A 21,336-nucleotide genomic window follows, 5' to 3' on the forward strand; every position below is an offset into this window, starting at 1 on the left:
TGTGGTACGTGTTTGCGCAGCACAGAAATTATTTCTAAGGTCTTCAGAACTGTATAGAATTTATTAGGGAAATAGCCCCTACTGTAGGTGTAATTCAGCCATTAAATAGTGCAATTAGCCATTATCAGTCCTGGTCCATTTGCTTGGATGTACAATAAAAACAGACACAGGGAAAAACCATCCAATTTAGATTCTAAGCAACACCTGTGTTTTCCAGTACACTTCCCACATGATTTTTCACTATATTGAAGTTAGTAAAACCCTGCTAGTGCCAAACTGGTAAATCTTTCAAGGATCTTTCCTAAGTGGAGCTGTAACACATTTTTAGAAGGAGTAAAAAATCAGCCTGGATTAAAAAGTGTTTTTACATAAAGGCATGGAGAGGATGACATGGAGCAAAATTAAGTGGAAAATACATGTTAAAGGAAACATAGGGAAAAAAAACTCCAAACAAGATAAATGAGAGAAGTTAATTTAAGAAATTTAGTGACAACACTGTTTGCACTGACTAGTTACACCTTCTCATCTAATTCTCATGCAGCCTTCTCTGATTCTTATGACAAATATATAAACTTTTTATTCTGGGTCATCATTAGTATTAGTTCTCCTGAGTCATATACCAAAATGTAATTTAAAATTCCAGTGAGGCAGTGTGTGCATTGGTATGCTTACCTGAAAGTGAAGTTATTCTGCCTTCATCCAAACAGAAAGGAATAGTTCAGTATTTTATTTTACATTTTAAATTTTATTTCTATTGACATATGACACATGCTTGGAAATTGCTCTCTTCATGATTTTAAGTACAAAGTTTCTGTCCCTTTTAAAACAAAGGGATGCTGAAACTACGGTGTGGACCTAAGTTTTAGTGCCAGAAGTAATATGCTATCAGTACATACACAACCAGTCCCTGAAATCCTTATGTTTTCATTTAGCTTTCTTAGAGATGAGAAAACATGATAAACCTATCAGAGCTACAATCCCTCACCCTTACCTGGCAGCCTGGGTGATACAACCTGCTTTATATTCCAACACAAGACAAATTAGAGTGCACTGTGCTCAGGCTTCATGCTCTCTTATTGCCAAGGAAGTAATTAATCTCTTCATGCTGATTGAGCGATACTGAGCAGTGTGCTGGGAAACAGGGGAGGAGGATGGAGTAGAAAATCATTGGGAGGGAAGGCAAGTAATAAGAAGAACAGTAGAAAGTATTCTGACTAAGGAATTGATCAAGGATTTCAGGGCCTTATAACCAGCTCCACGTGAAAAAAGCATGACAATGTGTAGAGGCAGAACAAGAGGTAAAGATATTGTCAAAAAAGCGTTTTCATTAATTAAAAATGTAATGTTTCTAGAAACAGATTAATCCAAATAATGAAGGTGGAAAAATAAAAAGATGTAAGTATATAAGCACATACTATCCAGAATTAGATATAAGTAAGAAAAAGATGTCCGAATTTCTTGAAAAATGAGTCTGAGAAAGGACTCATCTAACTCATAATTACTCAATTATGAGCAGTAGTCAAATGACCATAACCAGGTACCCTGGACATCACCTCTAATTTCACTGGAAATTATGAACAACTTACAGCCTTGATTATCTTATCTACCCCCAAAAGTAATGTGTCCATACTCCTCTTTGTTATCTATATTTTAGATGTACACAAACATACTTTACTAGATTGTGCAGAGCTCAACTTCCTTCACATATCACAAAATATTTTGAGTCACTTTTCCTTCAGCTTTCAACACACATTGAAACACAAACTGATTAAAAATTGAAATAATTATTATCCTTCATATTTCAAATCTCACATAGGGCAACAAGTTTATTTAAAAGAAATGCAAATACATAATATGCAATAAAATAATAAAAAACCTGGCCCTCTAATCACTCCTTAAAAAATGTATTATCGTGGCACTAGCATGAAGTTAGAGGACAATAGAAAGCAGTGTGTATCCCCTCAATCAAACTGCAAACACAGAATTTGCTCATACTGACCTGTTAAGACAATACCTAAAAAAGCTATAATTTATTTCCACAGCATTTATTCTGTTTTACAATCCAGATACTGTTCTGATCACAGAGCTGACAATTTTTCAGTAAGCTTTAAGCAATTTAATGACATTTCTATTATGCTGCAAGAGTGAGAATTTTAAGACTGCAAATTGTCATATAATTCAAAGTGATATTTTAAGTATGACATGCCTATTTTCTTCCCTCAAATATTCATCATGTATCTCATATTTTGGCAATGATTCTATGAAATTTGGCAGCATCAGTACATCATGAAGCCTCACTGCAAAATAAAGGTGCATCCCTTGGCAACGACTAAGGTTAAATTTGTTTCATTACTGAAATACACAGTACAGCACATCTGAAATCTTTCATGACTGTTACTACCACCATCAATCAATCCACAAACAAGATTTTGAGAAATGCAAATACATAACTCCATGACACAAAAACCCTAAGAAAAAATACAAGCTTAGTTTTTCTTAAAGTTTATCTGCCTTCATAGGTTGTGAAATAACGCAAATGAAATACTGAAGTATATTCCTATTATTCTCTCTGTATAAAACTACTATTTAGGAGAAAGAAGAAACTCTCAGGAAATTATAAAATACTTATTTTCTATTATTTTATTCTACTTAGTTTGAAATATTAGGCTTCTCTTAGTTTAAAATCAAATTTGTCCTTATCTATCAGTAAAACAAAAAGTAATTCTATTTTAAGCTTACCTAAAATTATTTCACTCTTGAACACAGCATCCTTTTTACATTATTAGGTATTTTATTAATATAAATTTCCTTCTATAATCTCTGTACTGCTTGTCAAAAACATACTAATAAGCGAGAAGATTCAGTCACATTACTCTTTCCAGAATATTAATTTCAGTCCATCTTCAAAGCATGTTCCTGGATTTGCCATCTTCATCCCTTGTGTATAAGATGATTAATTTTTAATAACACTAGCACCAATAACAATAACTGAAAATTTGATTTGCATTGTGTCATAAATCTAAACTGACTCACAAATACCCTTTAAAGAAGTCTAGTAATAACTCTCTTATTGTAATTTATTTAAGTGGAACTCTAAGTATTTTATCAGAAGACATGTATGCAACAACTGTTCTCCTTGGAGAAGAAAAATCAGCAAATTATTCATAAAGGAGATGATAAAATTCTCAAACTTACACATTATATTTATTAATTCTGATATTTTATCAGTAAATAAATAAGTAACTTCTTTTCACTTCACAAACTGAACTTATATTAGCAATTACAAGTTCATTCTGTTTCAGTTTCATTTGTAAGTAACATTGCATTGTCCTCTACACAGCTGGGTCTTTTTTGTAACTAATCTCTAGCTCATCTGAAAATCAAATGATGATGTTTTTATACCACATGTATATGTATATGTATATGTATATGTATATGTATATGTATATGTATATGTATATGTATATGTATATGCGTTTGTATACATATGAGTATATATATATCATTTGCAACCTATGATGTTTAGAAAGCACATAAGCCTTCCAAAATGGGACAAGTAACATTAAATGTCTTTCTAAATCTAACAAACAAAGCTTACATTTCAAACAGTATGCTTTTTCATAAAACTCATCCTTTTTAATGCAGAATTACTTTTATAAAATGTCAAATTTAAAATTGATAAAAGAATATAAAACATTTTCAGTAAATATGAAGTCATTGGGGTTTAAAATGAACTTTTAATAATTACTTGTAGTAATAAATAACTAGGATTTGAATGTTCAAGAATAAGTAATACATTAGTACTGGGAATGGAGCCAAATGTATTGTCCACAGTCAATTTTTAATTAGTCACCCTCAAATTAGTACTTTTGTAAGTAGCTGAACTGAACAGCAGATATTTAATAGCTTGCTAAGGGTCACATTACAGCCATGCTGTAATATATTGAATCCTCTCCAAATATCTAGCTTTATTTCCACTGGGGTAGATTTTTAAGAGGATAAAAGAGGGAAATCCATATTTGTCTTTCAATTTTTCATTTAAGCCAGAAAATAAGTTACCAGAAAAGTCAAATAAACACTAATTATCAACTAAGATAATAATAATAATTTTTTTTCACCAGAGATAACAAATACAAAGCGATTCCACTATGTTAAAGAAGCATACTTAGGAAGTTTGAATGTTAACAATGGAATATAAGAATTAAAAAATTATAAATGTTGCTTCACTGTAACACAACATATTGAAGAGCAGTAGGATGCATAAAATGAAGAACACAAATTTTGACTGAAGCAGAAAACATCATAAAGTTCATGCATACTAAAGCATTCCCTTCAGGTGGGTCTGAAAATGGGATACAGGAAAAGGGAATGGATACACTCATGCAGCTCTTTTTGAAATTGTGCATATATTTGTTTTTCTAATATATATTTTTAGTGTAAATCCACTAAAACCCATGTAACAATATAATTCCTAATTAATTTTATTTTTGAATGGTCCATGTACTTTCTAGAATTCCTCTTTTATTTTCATTATTAGCAAAGAATTTTTGAAACAGTCTTAAGCTTATGATGAAAACAAAATACTTCTATTTATTTCACTAAGCAAGAACATCTTACATACAGTTTGCAAGCCTCTGAGATATTCATAGCTAATGAAACTGCAGATCAATAGGATTAGAAATGTGAGTCCCAATCATTGTGATGTGTAGAGCAGTAAACTCTAAGGCTGTTTTCTGAAACTGCTAATAATCAGACTCTTCCTGCCCTTGCATTTCTTGAAATAGCAAGGTGGAAAGCAGAGTGAATTTTTTAAATTAACTAGTTTCAGAGCAGTTTAATGAAAAATTATGGGTAAGGAAAAATGTTCTGTATGTCACACTCCGAAGAATAAAAAAGACATTGGATGAAACAAATTTCCTTAAGAGAGCTCTCTGAATGTTGGTATCACCTTCTTCAAAGGATTACCTGTTTTTCAGCTCAGTAAAATCTGAGTTAGTTCTAAAATTCCATCAGAGTGCACACACATTTGTTCTTGACTGTGAAAACAAATCTAAAAGGAGGAATACAAAGACTTGTCATTACCTCACGGTAATGACATGCTGAGAATGCATTCATTAGTCAGAGTCTCTCTCAAATACATTCAAGTAAAGAATAAAATGTAATCTACAGTAACTGCTAATACATTTGCAATAGCAGTATTATAATGAATACTTTCAAAATATATTAGAATAATGGCAAACTTCTTTGACCCAATTAAGGAAAGTTTTACTGCAAGATTTCCATGGAGTTCCTTGGTTGCAGTATTTTTCTGCTTTTCTAATCAAATGTGACTTTTGAAAATCTGTCTTTATTAATTTTAAATTACTGGGTCATTCAGATGCCACAATATTAATTAAACAGGGCATGTATGCAAAACCAAATCAATTTTTTGAGTGTCAGCTTCAGTGCCTGAATATAACTCTGAAAGTCATCAGTGAAAAGCTAAAAAGACCTTCCACATGGCATAATCTAGCAAGCATTTGTCTACTACAGGTCCAAGCATGGAAAATAGAGACAAATATAAAATTCTTCAAATTTAACATGCTTGTTTTACATTCAGGAATTTTTTCCTGCAGGTGGATTGTACCAACAATGGATTTTGCATGTTTGTTTGAATTTCCAAATGCTGAAGCACTAAATGAAATTATTTTAATGAGTGCACACATATGCACATGAGGTTGTATCATTTTGTAAAATCATCCAGTGGTTGATGGCACATTTCAAAATTTTTGGTTAAACAAGAATTCCTGCTTTACCAATAATAGGTGGATATGATATTTTTATATTTCTGGCCACTAACATGAGATATTACTATAGTCTTTTTGCTAATATTTGTAGGATTCTTGAAAAGATCAGTCACTGCATTTATAAAGACCTGTCCTATTTGACTTTTTTGAGATCATAAATATAATAAAATCCCTTTTAAAATGAAATAGAAATATGTAACTGACAAAAAAGAGCCCCACTATTCTCAGCAAGATTTAAGCTTCAGTTATTATTCCAGTTGTATAATTCCTCAGTGACCTTTCCTCAAAATGCATCAAGATATGAAGTATTCCATCTTTGTGCTATTTCAAGATTTTCCATCAAGTATCTTCAGAATAACTGAGTCACTACCAGCATGAGCACTGTTTACTCACTCGAGGATTTCTAATAAGACATTCAAATAATAAGACTTTTCCATTCCAGTTGTGTTTTACCCTGTAATTCAGCCAAGTTCTTAATAAGAGGCAATGGTGAATGTGCAATCAAAAAAAAAAAAAAACCCCAAAAACAAAAAAAAAACCAAACAAACAACAAAAAAACCCAACATGTAAAATCATGGGAATATGGGATCTGAACATCATGTTCCAAAATTCTGCTCCATTTTAATATCCTGTGAGTGAAACCACAAAAGATGTAATTAATTACCAAAAAAAAAAAAAAAATTTACTCTGAAGCTCCACAGAAAGCTCCAAACTTACAGAATCAAATATAAAAATTAATTTTAAAAAAGCTGTCTAAAAAATGCCAAGTAAGTACAAAAAGTGTTTTGGGAAGTCTGGTCAGTAAGAATACCACAACTTAGATGTGAGGAGCAGATGAAGCATTTTCAAGCATGACTAAAACTTGCTACTTTTTTGTGGCATCATCTACTCAAAAAAAGGACATATCCTTAGTGCCCTCTAGAGAGCATTTTTGCTGTTATAGATTAAAGCAAAATACTTCCTACACAAATACAAAAATATCATACACATTGCTACATATGATACCACTACTTGACTTGTTTCTGTTCATAAATAGAAGTTTGCTTTCCAAAGGATTTTCAGTCATTGTATATTACTAGCCACAGCATCTAATCTCACTTGGATTTGTTGGACAAGATCAAATGATAAGCATGCAGGTCTCACTCCAGAGGCAGAAAGCCTGTATAATCACTTCTCAGGATCAGCTGAGTTATGCATACATTTCGTATGATAGGCAATGAACTCAGAGAGACTAAGGGTATTCTTTATTGCCATGGAAACAGATCTAGTTCCTCTTTTCTTCCAGTTTGTAACATAACCTTGACAGGGACCAACATCTCTCAAAAGTCTCATATTTCTTTTCTTCACTCATAAACATTGGATGTTTTCAACAGCTGCATGGTTAGTATTTATGCAAATTCTGTCTCAGAGAAATTGTTCTGTCTTAAGGAAAAATATGCAACTCTCCATCCCACTCCAACCCAAAAAAGTAAAAAAAAAGTTTAAAAAAGTCAAAGGATTGTGGCCATTCAGTGACAGGACTTAATAACCCAAAATAGTATAGCAATTTGCTGGTTAACCACCTAAAGATGTCTTCAATACTAAATATTCAGTACTGTATTATCAAAACTTCTTGACCCCAAACTAAACTCAAAGGAGACATGCTTTGACACTTACAAGGCAATTTACCACAAACTGGGAAGGCAGTTGCCATCAGCAATCCACAGTGGAGATTTGTGCATCTCCAAATGGTTACTTCCTGCTGCAAAGTAGTATACAGGTAAGTTCAGTGCTTAGCTGGCAAGTGAAAAGCAAGTCTTTAAACCTCATTCAGCTTCACAGTTCCATTTTGCCAATTTATGCAGATAAATCAGCTCTACACCACTGACTGTGAGATTCAATAAATTTCTTTCTTAGGAAGATATAAGCTTTTAAAATCTGCTTTGTGATTTACAAAAGCATCAGTAATAAGTGCTCTTCTTAGAGTTGTAGACTGCCACTTTTATATGATGAGATTTGTTGTCTCCAGTAGAAGGTGATAATAACCTGGGACTGCAGGCATGCAAGGATTTAATTGGCAGCCCTAGGTACAAACAGCTACCTGCAGCTTGCTTATATAGTAGAAGCAGCAGATAGTAATTATAGTTGGAGCTCCAATCAGGTATCATATATGTGACAGAATTTACAATCAGCACTGAGAACCATTCTTCACTCAGACCATACGACTCAAGACAGGCCTTTTTCTAAATAACATATATTTGTTCTGTCTTCCACTTTCACAAACATTACATTTAGTGATATCTGGTTTTCTTTCTCTGGTTATGCATTTATGACTCATTAAATCAGATTTCTAAAGTTATTCATATTCACAATTATTTAGATAACTAGATTTCTCTGAAAAGTGAGTCAGTTGTCTGACTATCATCAGAATCAATGGCATTTAGGCAACTTTTTGCCTAAGGTTTTTGACAAAAATTACAGGTGCTCATTTCCGTATTTAAAACATTGAAATGTGACTGAAAAATTGTCTTATATTTAGAGGTGTGGGAGATAAAAAGGAGGAGGTCACCAAGATGAGCAGAGGGACTGACCACCTCTCGCATGAGGAAAGGCTGAGAGAACTATATTTTTCAGTCTGGAAACAGAAGGCTTACTGGTAACAACTGTGGCTTTCCAGCACCTGAAAGGAGGGCACAAGGAATGTAGAGAGGGCTCTTTTACAAGGACAAATGGCTTCAAACTGAAAGAGAGGAGATTTAGATCAGATATTAGGAAACACTTCCTTACTGTGATGGTGGTGAGACACTAGAACAGGTTGCCCAGTGAAGTTGTGGATGTCCTGTCCCTGGAAGTGTTCAAGGCCAGATTGGATGAGGCTCTGAGCAATCTGGTCTCTAGTGGAACCTATCACTGCCAGGACAGTGGGGTTGGAACTACACTGATCTTCCCTTCCAATCCAAGCTCTATGATTCTGTGATTTTAAAGAGGAAATGGAAAATCCACTGAGGAGCATCAATCAGTAAGTCACTCCCCAAAGAAAGGAAAGCCTGAAAACAGTATGGCTTGTTGATGGCACTAAGAATTTACCTTTCCTCATTTCTATTTTTTCTTTCTCGTGTAGATGTGTTGAATTGTGGCTGCAGACAATAATCACATGCATACATCTAGAACCACAGCCAGGATATCCTTGAGAAATAGTTAAAGTTGGTAGAAGTGTTATTCCAGTATTAATTAGAATTTTCCACTACTTAGAAATATGATTATTTTCACACAACAAAAAAAAAAAAAGGATATGTGTTTATTTTTCACATCACAATTCAACAAACACGCACACACACACACACACACACACCCCACACACTCATTTGTGATTCCTAATGCCATCAACAGACTACATTGTTTTTAAAATCATAGAGCTCTAATCAGTACTGATTAGTGATTAGTACTGGTTAACATTCCTATCAACTTCCATTGCTTCTTGAAATGCCTGGCCTTCCTGGTATTTTTTTCACTTACTGGTACCAAAAACCTTTCTGCTTGACCTAATAAAGCTAATGAATGAGTACCATATAGAATACAGGTATAATTTACACTTTTGAGTGTCTCTCGGGTACTTCTGGGTCTTCAACATAAATTTCCTTCTCCGAATGCATTTCTTTTAAAAGAAGTGTGGATAATTTTTACAAGCCCTTTTCCTTTCTGTCTGGAGTCAGGATTTACACCAGGAAGGGAATTTACACTATTTTTATTTGAATTTTCTGGAATATTCAGAGACTGGAATAATTTGCTTCAGACTAAGGCTCAGGCAACAGTATGACTACTACACTTAGTGAAAAAGGAAATAAATAATACACTCACAGAATTAGAAACAATAGACTTTCATAAATTAATTTACTCCTACCCTGTCCATGCAGGTTTACTTTATATGGCACATACTCTTCTTCATTCTTTGTTCTTTCTTGGTTTTAAATGATAGTAAGAGTAAACAAAATGTACTGAAAAATTTGATTCTCTTTTCTGCTGCACACAAACGTTTGCCTTAGTGCTTCAAAGAAAATAAAGTAAGAGATTTACATTCCTATGTTTTATTTTTTTTAGAAAATTCTAGATATATATATTCCGTGGCTAACATCTTCAGCTTAAGAAGAGATTTATGTTGTAACAAGTAGAGCATTTATCAAGACTTCATCCATTTATATTTCAGTGGATAGACATTTCTCATATTTAATAGGCCTTTGCTCAAAAGCTGAAGTTTTTCCAGCAAGACTCATGCCTACATGCATACATTCCTAAACTGCCATTACCATGAATTTCATCTTTTATTTGCTTGCACATTGTACCAGCTTTCTGCTTGCACCTGTTTTTCTCCAGGACATCAATCTATCTCCAGTATTTCTGCTTGTACTCTTGTATAAAATGTGTTGGTGGTTTGGCATACAGACATCACTGACATTACTGAAAATTAATCACAGAAAGTCACCATTATTTCACTTGGTCTTATTTGTCTAACCTTCAAATTATCTGAATGAAATAAACAAAACTTTAAACACAATGAAAAAAGCATAAATCTGAAAGAGTTTATGGGAAATGATGATGAACTCCCTTCAGTTCTGTCAGTTGTATAAAGGAATGTGAATTCACTCACGTTTCTTCATTCAAAGAACAAGTGAGCTGACAAAATAATAAAGTATTTAAATCATGTACTAAATACCAGAGAGAGGTTTATAATTACCTGCCATCTAATTTTTTATTTTACTCGCTCCATGCAGTTCCTTTCTTTGCTTATGTTTATAAATTTTGCATATCTGCATCTTTGCTCGTGTATTGACTCATAAACATTCCATATTTAATAATCCAAGATATGAGGCTGTTAAAATATAAAACCCATTTCAATTCCTTTATTTCCATTTCATGTGCTTACCATTGTTTCATAGGTCTGACTTGAGAGAATATCTGAAGACGAATGTTGAAGACACACAAAAATTACATTATATCCTGAGTTACTTGGAATTTCTTCGGTGTACTATTCATGGATTTGTATTTGAGTTTATAGTAGAGAAAGATTTCAAAACACACTTAACACTCTTTCCACAAGAAAAGCAAATTTCAGTATCCTGCCTTGTGGTCATACATGCAAAAGAAAACCCAAACCCCCACAAACAACAGTAAAACTGAAGCCTTGACATACTAAAAATCTTCAGAAAAAACTGGCAAACATACAGATAAAACCAAACATCATTACTTATTTATAGGTGACAAGTTTCACATTTCCAAGAATCAAGTTAACAGGGACTTTTTTATTTATTAGGTAAGATAACATGAATTGCCATTAGCTGGGTCTCAATTATTTGTTGTGACACCTAAAACCTCGACTTTGGTTTTGCTGAACAAATTTGAATTTGAGCTATAGAAGCATCACCCTCCCCCCCCCACCCCAAAAAAAAGGGGACCCCTTTCTATCTAATATTATTTGAAATTGTGATACTTCAGATGTTTTGACACTACCTAGGAAGTCTGGTCATGACTATAATAGCTGTTGATTAAAACAATCTGCAGAAATATAACAATGGGTTACTTGATGAAAAATTTAGACACATCACACAACTACCTTTAAGAAGGGAAGGTTCATAGAGGAGTCCAAGAAATGTGAAACACAGGAAGGTAATTTTTATCCTAAAATTCTCTCCTCCATCCATCATCTCTGATTTTATGCACTTTTAGACCAACACAACTTTTCAAAACTAATTCTATTCCAGGAACAAGACTACATGTATTCTGTGGAGAAAGGGAGGACTTTCTATACACCTCAGACTGGTGTCCCATAGGAAACTTACTGCATATTCCCTTCATCTTTGCTTGTCTGGAAAAGCAGCACAGATTGCATTGACTGATGCTCACAGAATACCTTTGATCTCAATGAAAATTTAGCACTCTCGCTAAAAATTCTCCCATCCTTGAGCCAGTGAAAAGGAGAGGAAAAGTAGACATAATTAAAAAGAAATGCCATTGAAACAAGTCAAAATTGTGTCTCTAATCAAGTATTTCCTATGGACATCAGGCAGCTATTAGATGGTTTGGTGAAAGCTCAGGATGTTTCACAAAAGCCCTTTATCTCCAACAGTGCAAATGAGGTTAATGGACTCATTTTCACTCTGTGATTCACTTCTGTTCTGTTTCTTTGTTTTATGCAGATAATTGGAAACAACAAAGAAACATCATTCTCTAGAGCTTAGTAGGGAAGGGAAGTTCACTTCTTCCTAAAAACACAAGTTTAAAAGAAGAAAAAGAAGGAAAATAAAACCAGTGGGCAGAAAATAATAGTTATACAGAAGGGTAATAGGCAATTAGCAACCAACCTCCCACATTCACACAATCTACAGAAATGGCTCATCTTACACAGCTTTTCCTAACTCTTTAGACTTGAATAAAACATCACTACTGTCTGTCCCTTGGGAGGATCTCAGTATTGCTGGGATATGGCACTGGAGAGGCACAAAGCAAGGAGAAAAAAAAGATGTTAACAGTACTGAACATAATATTCTCTGACAGAGAAATAAAGAATAATCTTATATACTCACAGTTAAAAAAAACCCAAAAAAACTAGAAAAGTTAGTTCTACAAGCAGAAGTCAAAAATATTCTGATTTCCACATCTTCTTTATTCAAATCTTACTGCATGTGTTGTAAAACTTGGGCTCTGCTAGTCAATGACAAGCATTTTTGAGAAAATATTGTATTGCAGTGCTGAAATGCAAATTCTAGATATTTTCTTCAGCGAAGACAATTACATTGCCTATAGTATACATTTGTTGTATTGACATCAGGAAACAGCACAATAAAGAGTCTCACTTTTTTTGGAAACAGAGAAAAGTTTGAAGAACAAAAACACTCACATACATATAGCAGTTCCTTCAAAGATGAAGTTGGCCATCACAGAGTGGCCAGTGCATGTTAGAAATGTTGTACAATCTCTCCAAACACAAATTAAATGGACAGAGCTTTCTCAGTATTTTGAAAGGTCAGGAAAGATAGCAGTGAAGTTGAATGAAGATCATAACACTGCTATCTTTAAATCTCATCATTCAACTTCTGCATCTGTTATATATATTTATATTTCATAATACAAAGGGTTAACAGTGTAAGTACCTGTAACTATCATATTCAATTATTTAGCAAAGAAATCTAGATTCATTTTCAGAATGAAAACATATAATCACCACAGAATTGATAATTATTTCTGCACATCTAGCATTGTGCAGATGGCTACTGTCCTCTGAATTCAAGAAGTAATCATGTCCTAACCAACTATGTGTATTTGCAGCAAAGAAGTCTTTGATGTTTTCTCATCTGAACTTATTCCCAAGGAAACAAATGAAAATAACTTCAATGACCACCTGGCCCAAATATTTGAGGTTCTTCACTATTCTCCTTCTCTACATCCTCTTACAAATGTTATTTATTAAAAGCCAAGACTTGGAGAGCTTCTAAAGACACGTGAGGAGGAACATGTACATTTGGAGGTAATAGAACAAAAAAACCTTTGCCTTATAAAATGCAGATCGTGAATATAAAGATTAGGTTTCTCACATGCATCCAAATGACTGTCTTAAAGCTGCAGACTTTAATTTATTATTTATATATATAAAAGTAAATCACATACATTTATATAGAAATATTAATGTGGGGACTTAATATTATAAATGGGTTCTATAAATTAAGCTTCCTCAGATTCACAGCTTCTGGCAGTTAATTTGAGTAAGTATAGATATGCAAATGCAGATTTGAAATAAACTTGGGATATGAAGGTTAGGACACACTGCTCTTTTGACATACCTTTAGAAGACCTTTCAGAGAATGAAAGATATTAAGAAAAAACAAACACCCCATAGTTGGTGAAACAGGACCATGTATTTGCATGAACAGATGTGGGAATGAGACTTCAGGGAATTCATGATTGACTTCCATATCCCACTAGAACAGTATCTGCATGCAATCTTGTTTTTTATGGAAAAATGGTGGAATTTTAAAGTACATGTTAGCAATCACAAATCAAGCAGATTTCATAGTCCAACTGAAATTACAACAAATCAACATGATTTTTGACCGAGAAAGGGCATAAAAGCTACCTGGAGAAACTAGACAATCTATCCTCAAACACAAAGAAAGAGAGGCAAAAGCATTTCAAAAGAAATCAGTCAATCTCTCTCCAGAAAAGTAATAGTGATCTGGGGATTTTACCTATAGAAATTACCAGAATTTAACACTTGTTGTATTATGTACAGCATTTCTTCTCAATGTCTCCTATGTGTGCCTAATAAAATAACTTCATTTAATTGGAATGTTACAGATTGTTCTGACAAATTGAACATACCACATTTTGACAACAAAGTAATTTTTGCACTTTAGCATGTTGAAACTGGCTGTACTAGAACTCTTACTTAAAGCAATGGCTAAAAAAACTAGTATTAGCTGAAGTAAGGCTATTGGAAACTATGCATGTTTCAGCAACAGGAAGCTTAACTCTTGTGGCAGACCAACTTTAATTTGATAACAATGAAATGAAAATAACCTTGAAATCACTGCTTTCCCTTTCTACTTAGAATACTTCATATAACACTAAATTTTCCATTCCTTGGGTAATGTTATGACTATTTATAGTATCACATTTATATTTTATATTCATTAGACATGCTCCTTGTAAGTTTGAAATAAATCAATTTTTAACACTGATAAATTCTGCTTTTAAAATTTATGTTCTCTGTCTAAAGAACTCATGTTCAATGTTAAATGTGTGGCACACTTCAAAAGTGCAACCTGCAATTTTTTGGCTCAAAAATATTTTTCACACACAAACACACTTTTTGACATGGAAATTTAAATGCCAGTTTTAAAAATCCAAGAGTTTTGATGACCATTTTTGATTTTCATAAATGCTAATACAGAAGACCAGGCACAATAAATATTGGAGGCACAATTTTCAAGAATCCCTTTTTAGTATATGATTGTCAACAGACAAAAATACTGAACAGTTTAAGGCTTCAATGCATGAGAGCTTTTCAATTATCCAGAATCATTATGGTGCTTAAAAATCAGCAAGAAGTTAAGATCTGTCCTGAATAATGATTTATTTTTTTCCCTCTTCAGGATTTCAAACTCTAAAAAGTCAGGTTTATTTCTCCACTTGGTGTCTTTTGTTTAAAGGATTAAGAGTCTCCTTTCTCCAAAATGTTCAGAGATTTGAGATATCATTTCAAGTTAGATTGAAAGTGAAATTAAGTTTAGTATCATACTCTTTGATGAGCAGCACATAGGCTTTTAAACCATAACAAGACCCACATAAATGAATTACATTCTGAACTCCATTTCACCTGTTATACAGATTAAAAGACAACAGCAATTTAGGCGCATACTTGTTTTGATTTTTTTACCTCCAAAGTAGTATTTTTCTCCAGTCTTGACTTGTAGAGGGCTGTTAGTTCGAACAGCTGAAGCTTCATCGCCATCAATGGTGAGGACAGCAAAATTTTCCTTAGCCAGGAATCGAACTTCATGCCACTGCCCATCATTGAGACCAGAGCCTATGAAGAACAGAAAGTCATTGCAACATTTTACTTACTCCAAAATTTATTATCTCTAAGTGCGTTTTATGTCACTTTCCCAGTCTCATTATATAAGGTTTAATAAAGGCAGAAATTAAATCACTTTAGTGGGATAACAAGGTATTGTTATTACAAAGAAAGCCCCATTATATCATAAATGTAAGTCTTGAAACTACTGAAGTGTCCACGCTCACAGGAATAATAGTATTTAACTACAGATGTTATCACTCACCTTTCCAATCAAAAGGCCATATTCTGCATTTTACTAATAAAGAATATTTCTTAATTGTTTCTATGATCAAGCTCAGAAGGAAAATATATTGATTCATCCATTTAACTAGACTGAGTAATAGTGCCAAAGGGCACATTATGGTCATATTGGGCATATATCAAGTTAGATATTTCCAAGAAAAGAGAAAGGAAAAATACGAGAGGATGGTGAATTCAAAGCTAATTGGGATGTAGGGCTACTCACAGATGAGGAAGACAGAGGAAAACATCATCACAGAGAAACTTCAAAACCACGGAATGTTTTAAGACTCCACAATCTTATGGGAGCACCATCCTCCAAATACTGGCAGCAGTGAAGCAGATGGAATTGTTCATTCATTCAGATCTTTTAAAACCCACAGAATTTATATACTTATAATATTGTCTCCATCAGCTGACAGAAAGTCAGTTTGCCTGGCACATTAAGAACTGCCAAAGGGTACTGTTTTTTTCTACTCATTTCTTTGCAGACAGATTATTCTGGGTCAGCATGTAAGTAAGTAGAAAATGCTGTAGTAAAAGCAAACTGCAAGTTTTGGGCCTTCTTACAAGCAACATTTTCACTATCTAGATAAAATCACCTTAGCAAAATTTCATTTGCCAAAATAAACCACAATTGCAATGTAATAAGCTGTTTCTAAAATTAAATGGAAAGCAAAATGTCAGCAGAAGTATAATGCAACATAACTTTTCAAAATATTCAAAAGAATGTTACCTCCCATGAACAAAGAACAATAGTTACAACAGAGATATATACCCAAACGTTTGATGAATATTTTTTCCTAGTGTTTTCACATATTTGTTTAAAATATGAGATCAAGTTGTGAAATAAAATAAGGTGCTCTTCTCATAATATTCTCAGAAAATTCATTAGTATGAATAAAAGTGGCAGAAGCCTCTTGAAAATGTATCAGTGAGAAATGTTACTACTAAAGCATGTAAGCTTATTCAATCTAGAGTAAGAATAGATGAAAGACCTAATATATCAAATATGAGGGAATTTTTCTTTCTGTTTGTAAGCTCTTTCTCTATTTTCATTACAATTGAAAAAGAAGAAACTGATAACCACATAATTATAACCCAGATAAAATTAATTTCTCCTGATAATAAACTAAAGAAAAAAACCAGATCTTTACAGACTTCCAAACCTAAATTGTTACAGCATGTGCTACTCCAACTGAAGCTTATCAGAACATACTTAAAACCCCAATTTTTCAGCCTGAGATGATCTAGTAATAAAAAAATCTATTTTAAAATTTTTATTGAGGTATTCGGTATTACCTTGAACTGAATAACAGTGACTAGAGACTCCTGGACAAAATTAAGAATTGGCTATTAAAACACAGGACACAAAAGCAGGGGCATGAGCTGTTCATCACAAAATGAGGTATATCTAAAATACTCTCTAAAAAGGGGGATATTGTAGAAGCCAAGAACAACAGGATATGAGACAAGAAGGTGCACAGCTGAGCACAGCCAAGGCCCTCAGCCCCAGGCAGTGAAAGGAGAGGGGAAACGTGGCAGAAAAGGCTCTGCCAGTTCCAAGGGAGAGCAGGAGAAGGGACTAGAGGGACTCTGTACACTGGAGCAGAGGAACAGCTCAAGAGAGCAGGAGCAGCAGAGTTCTGGTCTCACCCTTGCATCCTCTCTTGGATGCTGCTCAGAAACAGGATGTAGGGGAGTTGTGACTAAGGAAGTTGAGCTTCAAGAAGAAGGAGGAACAAAGGCATTATTTTAATGATTACCTTTGTTTCTCACTACCTAGATCTATTTTAATTGACAGTGAATTAAAGTAATTTTCACAAGCCAAGTCTGTTTTCCTTGCGACTGTAATTGGTACATGATCTCCCTGTCCCTACCTCACTCCATGAACTTCTTAGTCCTGTTTTCTTCCCTTGCCTTGTTGAGGAATGGGAGTGAGAGATTGACAAGTTATGGAGCTAAAGACAGATGATTGTGCTATGAAACTGGAAATTCATTCTATTTCATATAATAAGGCTAAGTTTACCATCCTCACCTCTTGAGGATACTCCTCCATAAAATAATGATTGAAAGTACCAATGAGAAAAGTGCTTTAAGTTAAATATGGCATGAGATGCAAAATACTTCAGTTATTTTAATCTGTACTTTTGTATTTTTTGTTTGTACTATGTTGTCCCCATGTGCAGTGAGGGGAAAGCCCCCCAAGCTCACCAGCAGCATGGGGAGAAACTGAACATTACAATGACTGAGGGCAAAAAGCAGGTGGAGGGAAGGTAGATCAGGAGAGCAGATGGTTCTTCTGAGCAGATGGGGAAATGAAAGCATGAGGAGAGCTGCAGGTTAAGAGCAAAAGTGATTTCATGCATTCTCTCTGTGAGCACAGCATTTAGCAAGGTATACTAAGGGAGCATATTGGTGTCTGTAAGCTGCTGCTAGAGGCATGATTGGAGAAGCATTGCTGCTTTGACTGTATTAAAAATATCTGCCCTTACAAGCTGGCATCAGTCCTGTCAGTCCCTGAAAGATGACACTGTTTCTGCTTTATGAACTCTTTAGTGTATTGATGCAAAATAATCATGAATTAAGGCTGTTTTCTTATTTGTCACAAAAATTCTCATGCAATTTTATGTTTGCTTAGAAAACTTACTGGTACATTTTTTCCTGTGGAGTTTATCAATGAATGCTAATGAGAATTGCTCATCAGTACACAGCAAATACTCACTATTATATTTACAGAATTGTGCTTTCCAGTCAAAAAAAGCACCTTTTACCTTTGCTATTGTTTTTATCTGATTTTTTATTTATTTGTATTAACAGCAGTATGTTAACTCTCCTTTATAAATGACACAATAATATATGTCAGGAACTTAAACTATTATTAGGATATATGATATATTCTCTCTCTCTGTCTTTATATATATAAATGTCTTTATATATATAAAATGAGGGATAAATTTGTATAGCTTCATGACCTGTTTCTATTGCAATACTTTATCACATGACTCATGAGGGATTATTTTTGCTTGCTGAAACCTTTCTGTAAACCAAGACTCATTAGTAAGAGTAGATCATGTCTCTGGATAATTAAAGAATTTTCAGCTGGAAAGTTTAGGATGGCCTACATCCCAAATGCACAATGATGGTTTCTCATTGCAGTTTAATTTCCTCATCTGAGCTGATACATATATTGATTTGCATTCCTTTTTTTCTTACTCTTTTTTGATATTCATGTTGAGAGAATATAAAATAGAAATACATATTGCTGCCACCACAAATTCCCTAGTGAGTTCTGGAAAAGATGGTTTCATATGCAAATTAAACATCTTAATGAAATGCATTCTATGTAAGCTTTATATTTAAATGACATTATTTTAAAAGTAGGACTCTTGAGTTAGGCACTTTGATTGAACAAGAAGAAAAAGATGTTTTGCTTATTACAGACGTAGAAGAAGAACTAGATTAACAAAACCCAAAAAGTATCAGGGTTTAATACATAAGGGAGAATTGAGAAAGATAACATCTGGTTGAGTTTTGCCTTGGGGAAAACTAAAGTAGCAAAAGTCTCAAATTCTTCTACAGATAACCTTGTGTGATCAAATCTCCCTTCAAAAGGTACTGACCCATGCAGTTACTGTCAATGAGTGCTAGCTTATGCAGTCTGCTGATGTACATGGACAAAATTCTTCTGAGTATAGTGAAATTCTTCTGAAATTCTTCTTAATAGCATAACATCTGCCACATCAGAAGAGAACCTTTTGACATAGAACTGCAACCCAAAATTCAGTTTAGATGTTAAAGAAAAAAACAAGGAAAGAATATTATCTTTATCTGCATGAAGCACTGGAGCAATGCAAACTATGCAGCTGCATATGGGTCATTAGCTCCCACGGCTGTAGTAAACATTTTGTGTTACAATTTCTTGCATATTCTACTAGGAGATGAAGCCCTCAATACTCAGCCTGAAGGCAGAGGGAAAGGTTTGTTTGTTATTACTTTCACTTTAGCCAGAGAGAACCATGGTAATTGTTCAGGATGGTAATTGCAATTGTTATTCCTGGCTAATCTCTCACAAACTCAGTAGAATTTTGCATTAATATTGCTGACTATAAGAAAACAAGCCAACAATGTTTTGTTTGAAACATTCAGCTGTGTTCAAATATACAGCAATATATGCCATGAATATTCAATCAGAAAAAAAATAAAATATAATCACCAGATGTAATTACAAGAGCTGTACTTTTTCTGTATTTAGTTAATTGTAATTTTAAACTGGAAAAACAAAGCCAAGCTCCTTCTAAAATAATATTTTAGACAGTTTCTTCAATAAGCTATCCAAGTACATAATCTGTTTTATGACTTTTGATTCAGAAGTTTTTTTAAGCTTTATTCACTTTTTTGGCTATCCTAATGAGCAGTAAGATATGAGAGTAGCAAATTCTGTCCTTGAAGGTATTTTGATGATGGAAAACCAGTTCCAACAGAAACAAAACACCTATGTCAAATTTTGTCCTCATGTTTAAGCTCAGAGTTCGTTTTTCAGTTGAGTAGTTGGAAAAGTGTTCCAATTTTGCCTGTTGGTGATATATAATTTATATTGATTTTGCTCTGCAAATTAATACCAGAAGAGAAAAAATGAACATTTAGCTTTATATGCATCTCTAGCCTTACATGTTTAGGACATATTTTTGAAAGGACAGGTAATTTTCTTGTTTCTACAGTTAATATTGTTTTGCAGGAAACAGAAAATACAACAAATACACAAATCTACAATGCATCAGAGTCTTTATAACATTCAAACTTATTCTTATAAAAAGGCTTGACTATTGGTGATTTTAATGTAATGAACCATAAACCTGGCCAAATGGTCAAATACATAAAGATTTCTTTTTGTTCTGTCTTCTACTGAAAAGTAATAAAACCAGATAAAATAATGTTTGCACTTGAATGACAGAAAAACAATATTTGCAAATTCTAAGTTTAACCACTTGTAGAATTTTGTGCAACTGCTGAAACAATTTTAGCTTTTCAAGCACAGGATTTTCCTCTCCTCTCTCTTCTGTTCTTCACACATTCTTTATTCTCAGTAAAAAAATAAAATTGAATAGGCTTTTTGCCTTAGATATGAAAATATATACACCTGGAAATTAGAATATCAATGTGTTTCAGCTTGTTGTTAAAAATCCAACACAGCTTTTTCCACTGCCCTCTTCCTCTATTCCAGTCAATATGACATCTCTCAAAATACAATCTGTGCCCCAGAATTTCATAGGACAGCTGCTCAATGGTAATCATCTCCATGAATGGCTTTACTAAGAAACAGGCAATAGTTACTCATTATCTATGAGAGACCATTACCAATAAAAATATTAATTTGCATGACCATTACGCTAACTTAGCATACTACTTATTATTTAGCACAACTGTTCTGAACTTCCCAAAACTATTTGCAGATCAGCATCTAGCTTTATCTGTCTTTTAGCTGGTAACACTATATTTACCATACAATATTTTCCCCCATACCCAATGATCATCATTGACACTCAAAGACATTTACCTACATCTAAGAGTACCTAGAACAAAATCAACTTCCTTAACTTAAAACTATGAACATGCTAATGTAAAATATGATCTATTATTAGGATTCAAGCAATTTCAATAATCATTATCAAATCTGGCAATTTAACTCTGCTTTATCCTACATACACACTTTATAGAAGAAAC

The 21,336-nt window shown here is 33.6% G+C and overlaps 1 protein-coding gene across 1 annotated transcript in view; it reads right to left on the reverse strand.

Moving 5' to 3' along the window:
* CNTNAP2 (contactin associated protein 2) overlaps nucleotides 1–21,336 on the reverse strand; it is a 1,078,336-nt gene that overhangs the window by 483,473 nt on the left and 573,527 nt on the right. Inside the window, exon 10 of the mRNA XM_079302400.1 lies at nucleotides 15,193–15,342. Within this exon, the coding sequence (XP_079158526.1) occupies nucleotides 15,193–15,342 (150 nt within the window). The remainder of the gene's footprint in view (nucleotides 1–15,192; nucleotides 15,343–21,336) is intronic.

This window comes from Erithacus rubecula, assembly GCF_903797595.1.
Source record: "Erithacus rubecula genome assembly, chromosome: 3".
Lineage (NCBI taxonomy): Eukaryota > Metazoa > Chordata > Aves > Passeriformes > Muscicapidae > Erithacus > Erithacus rubecula.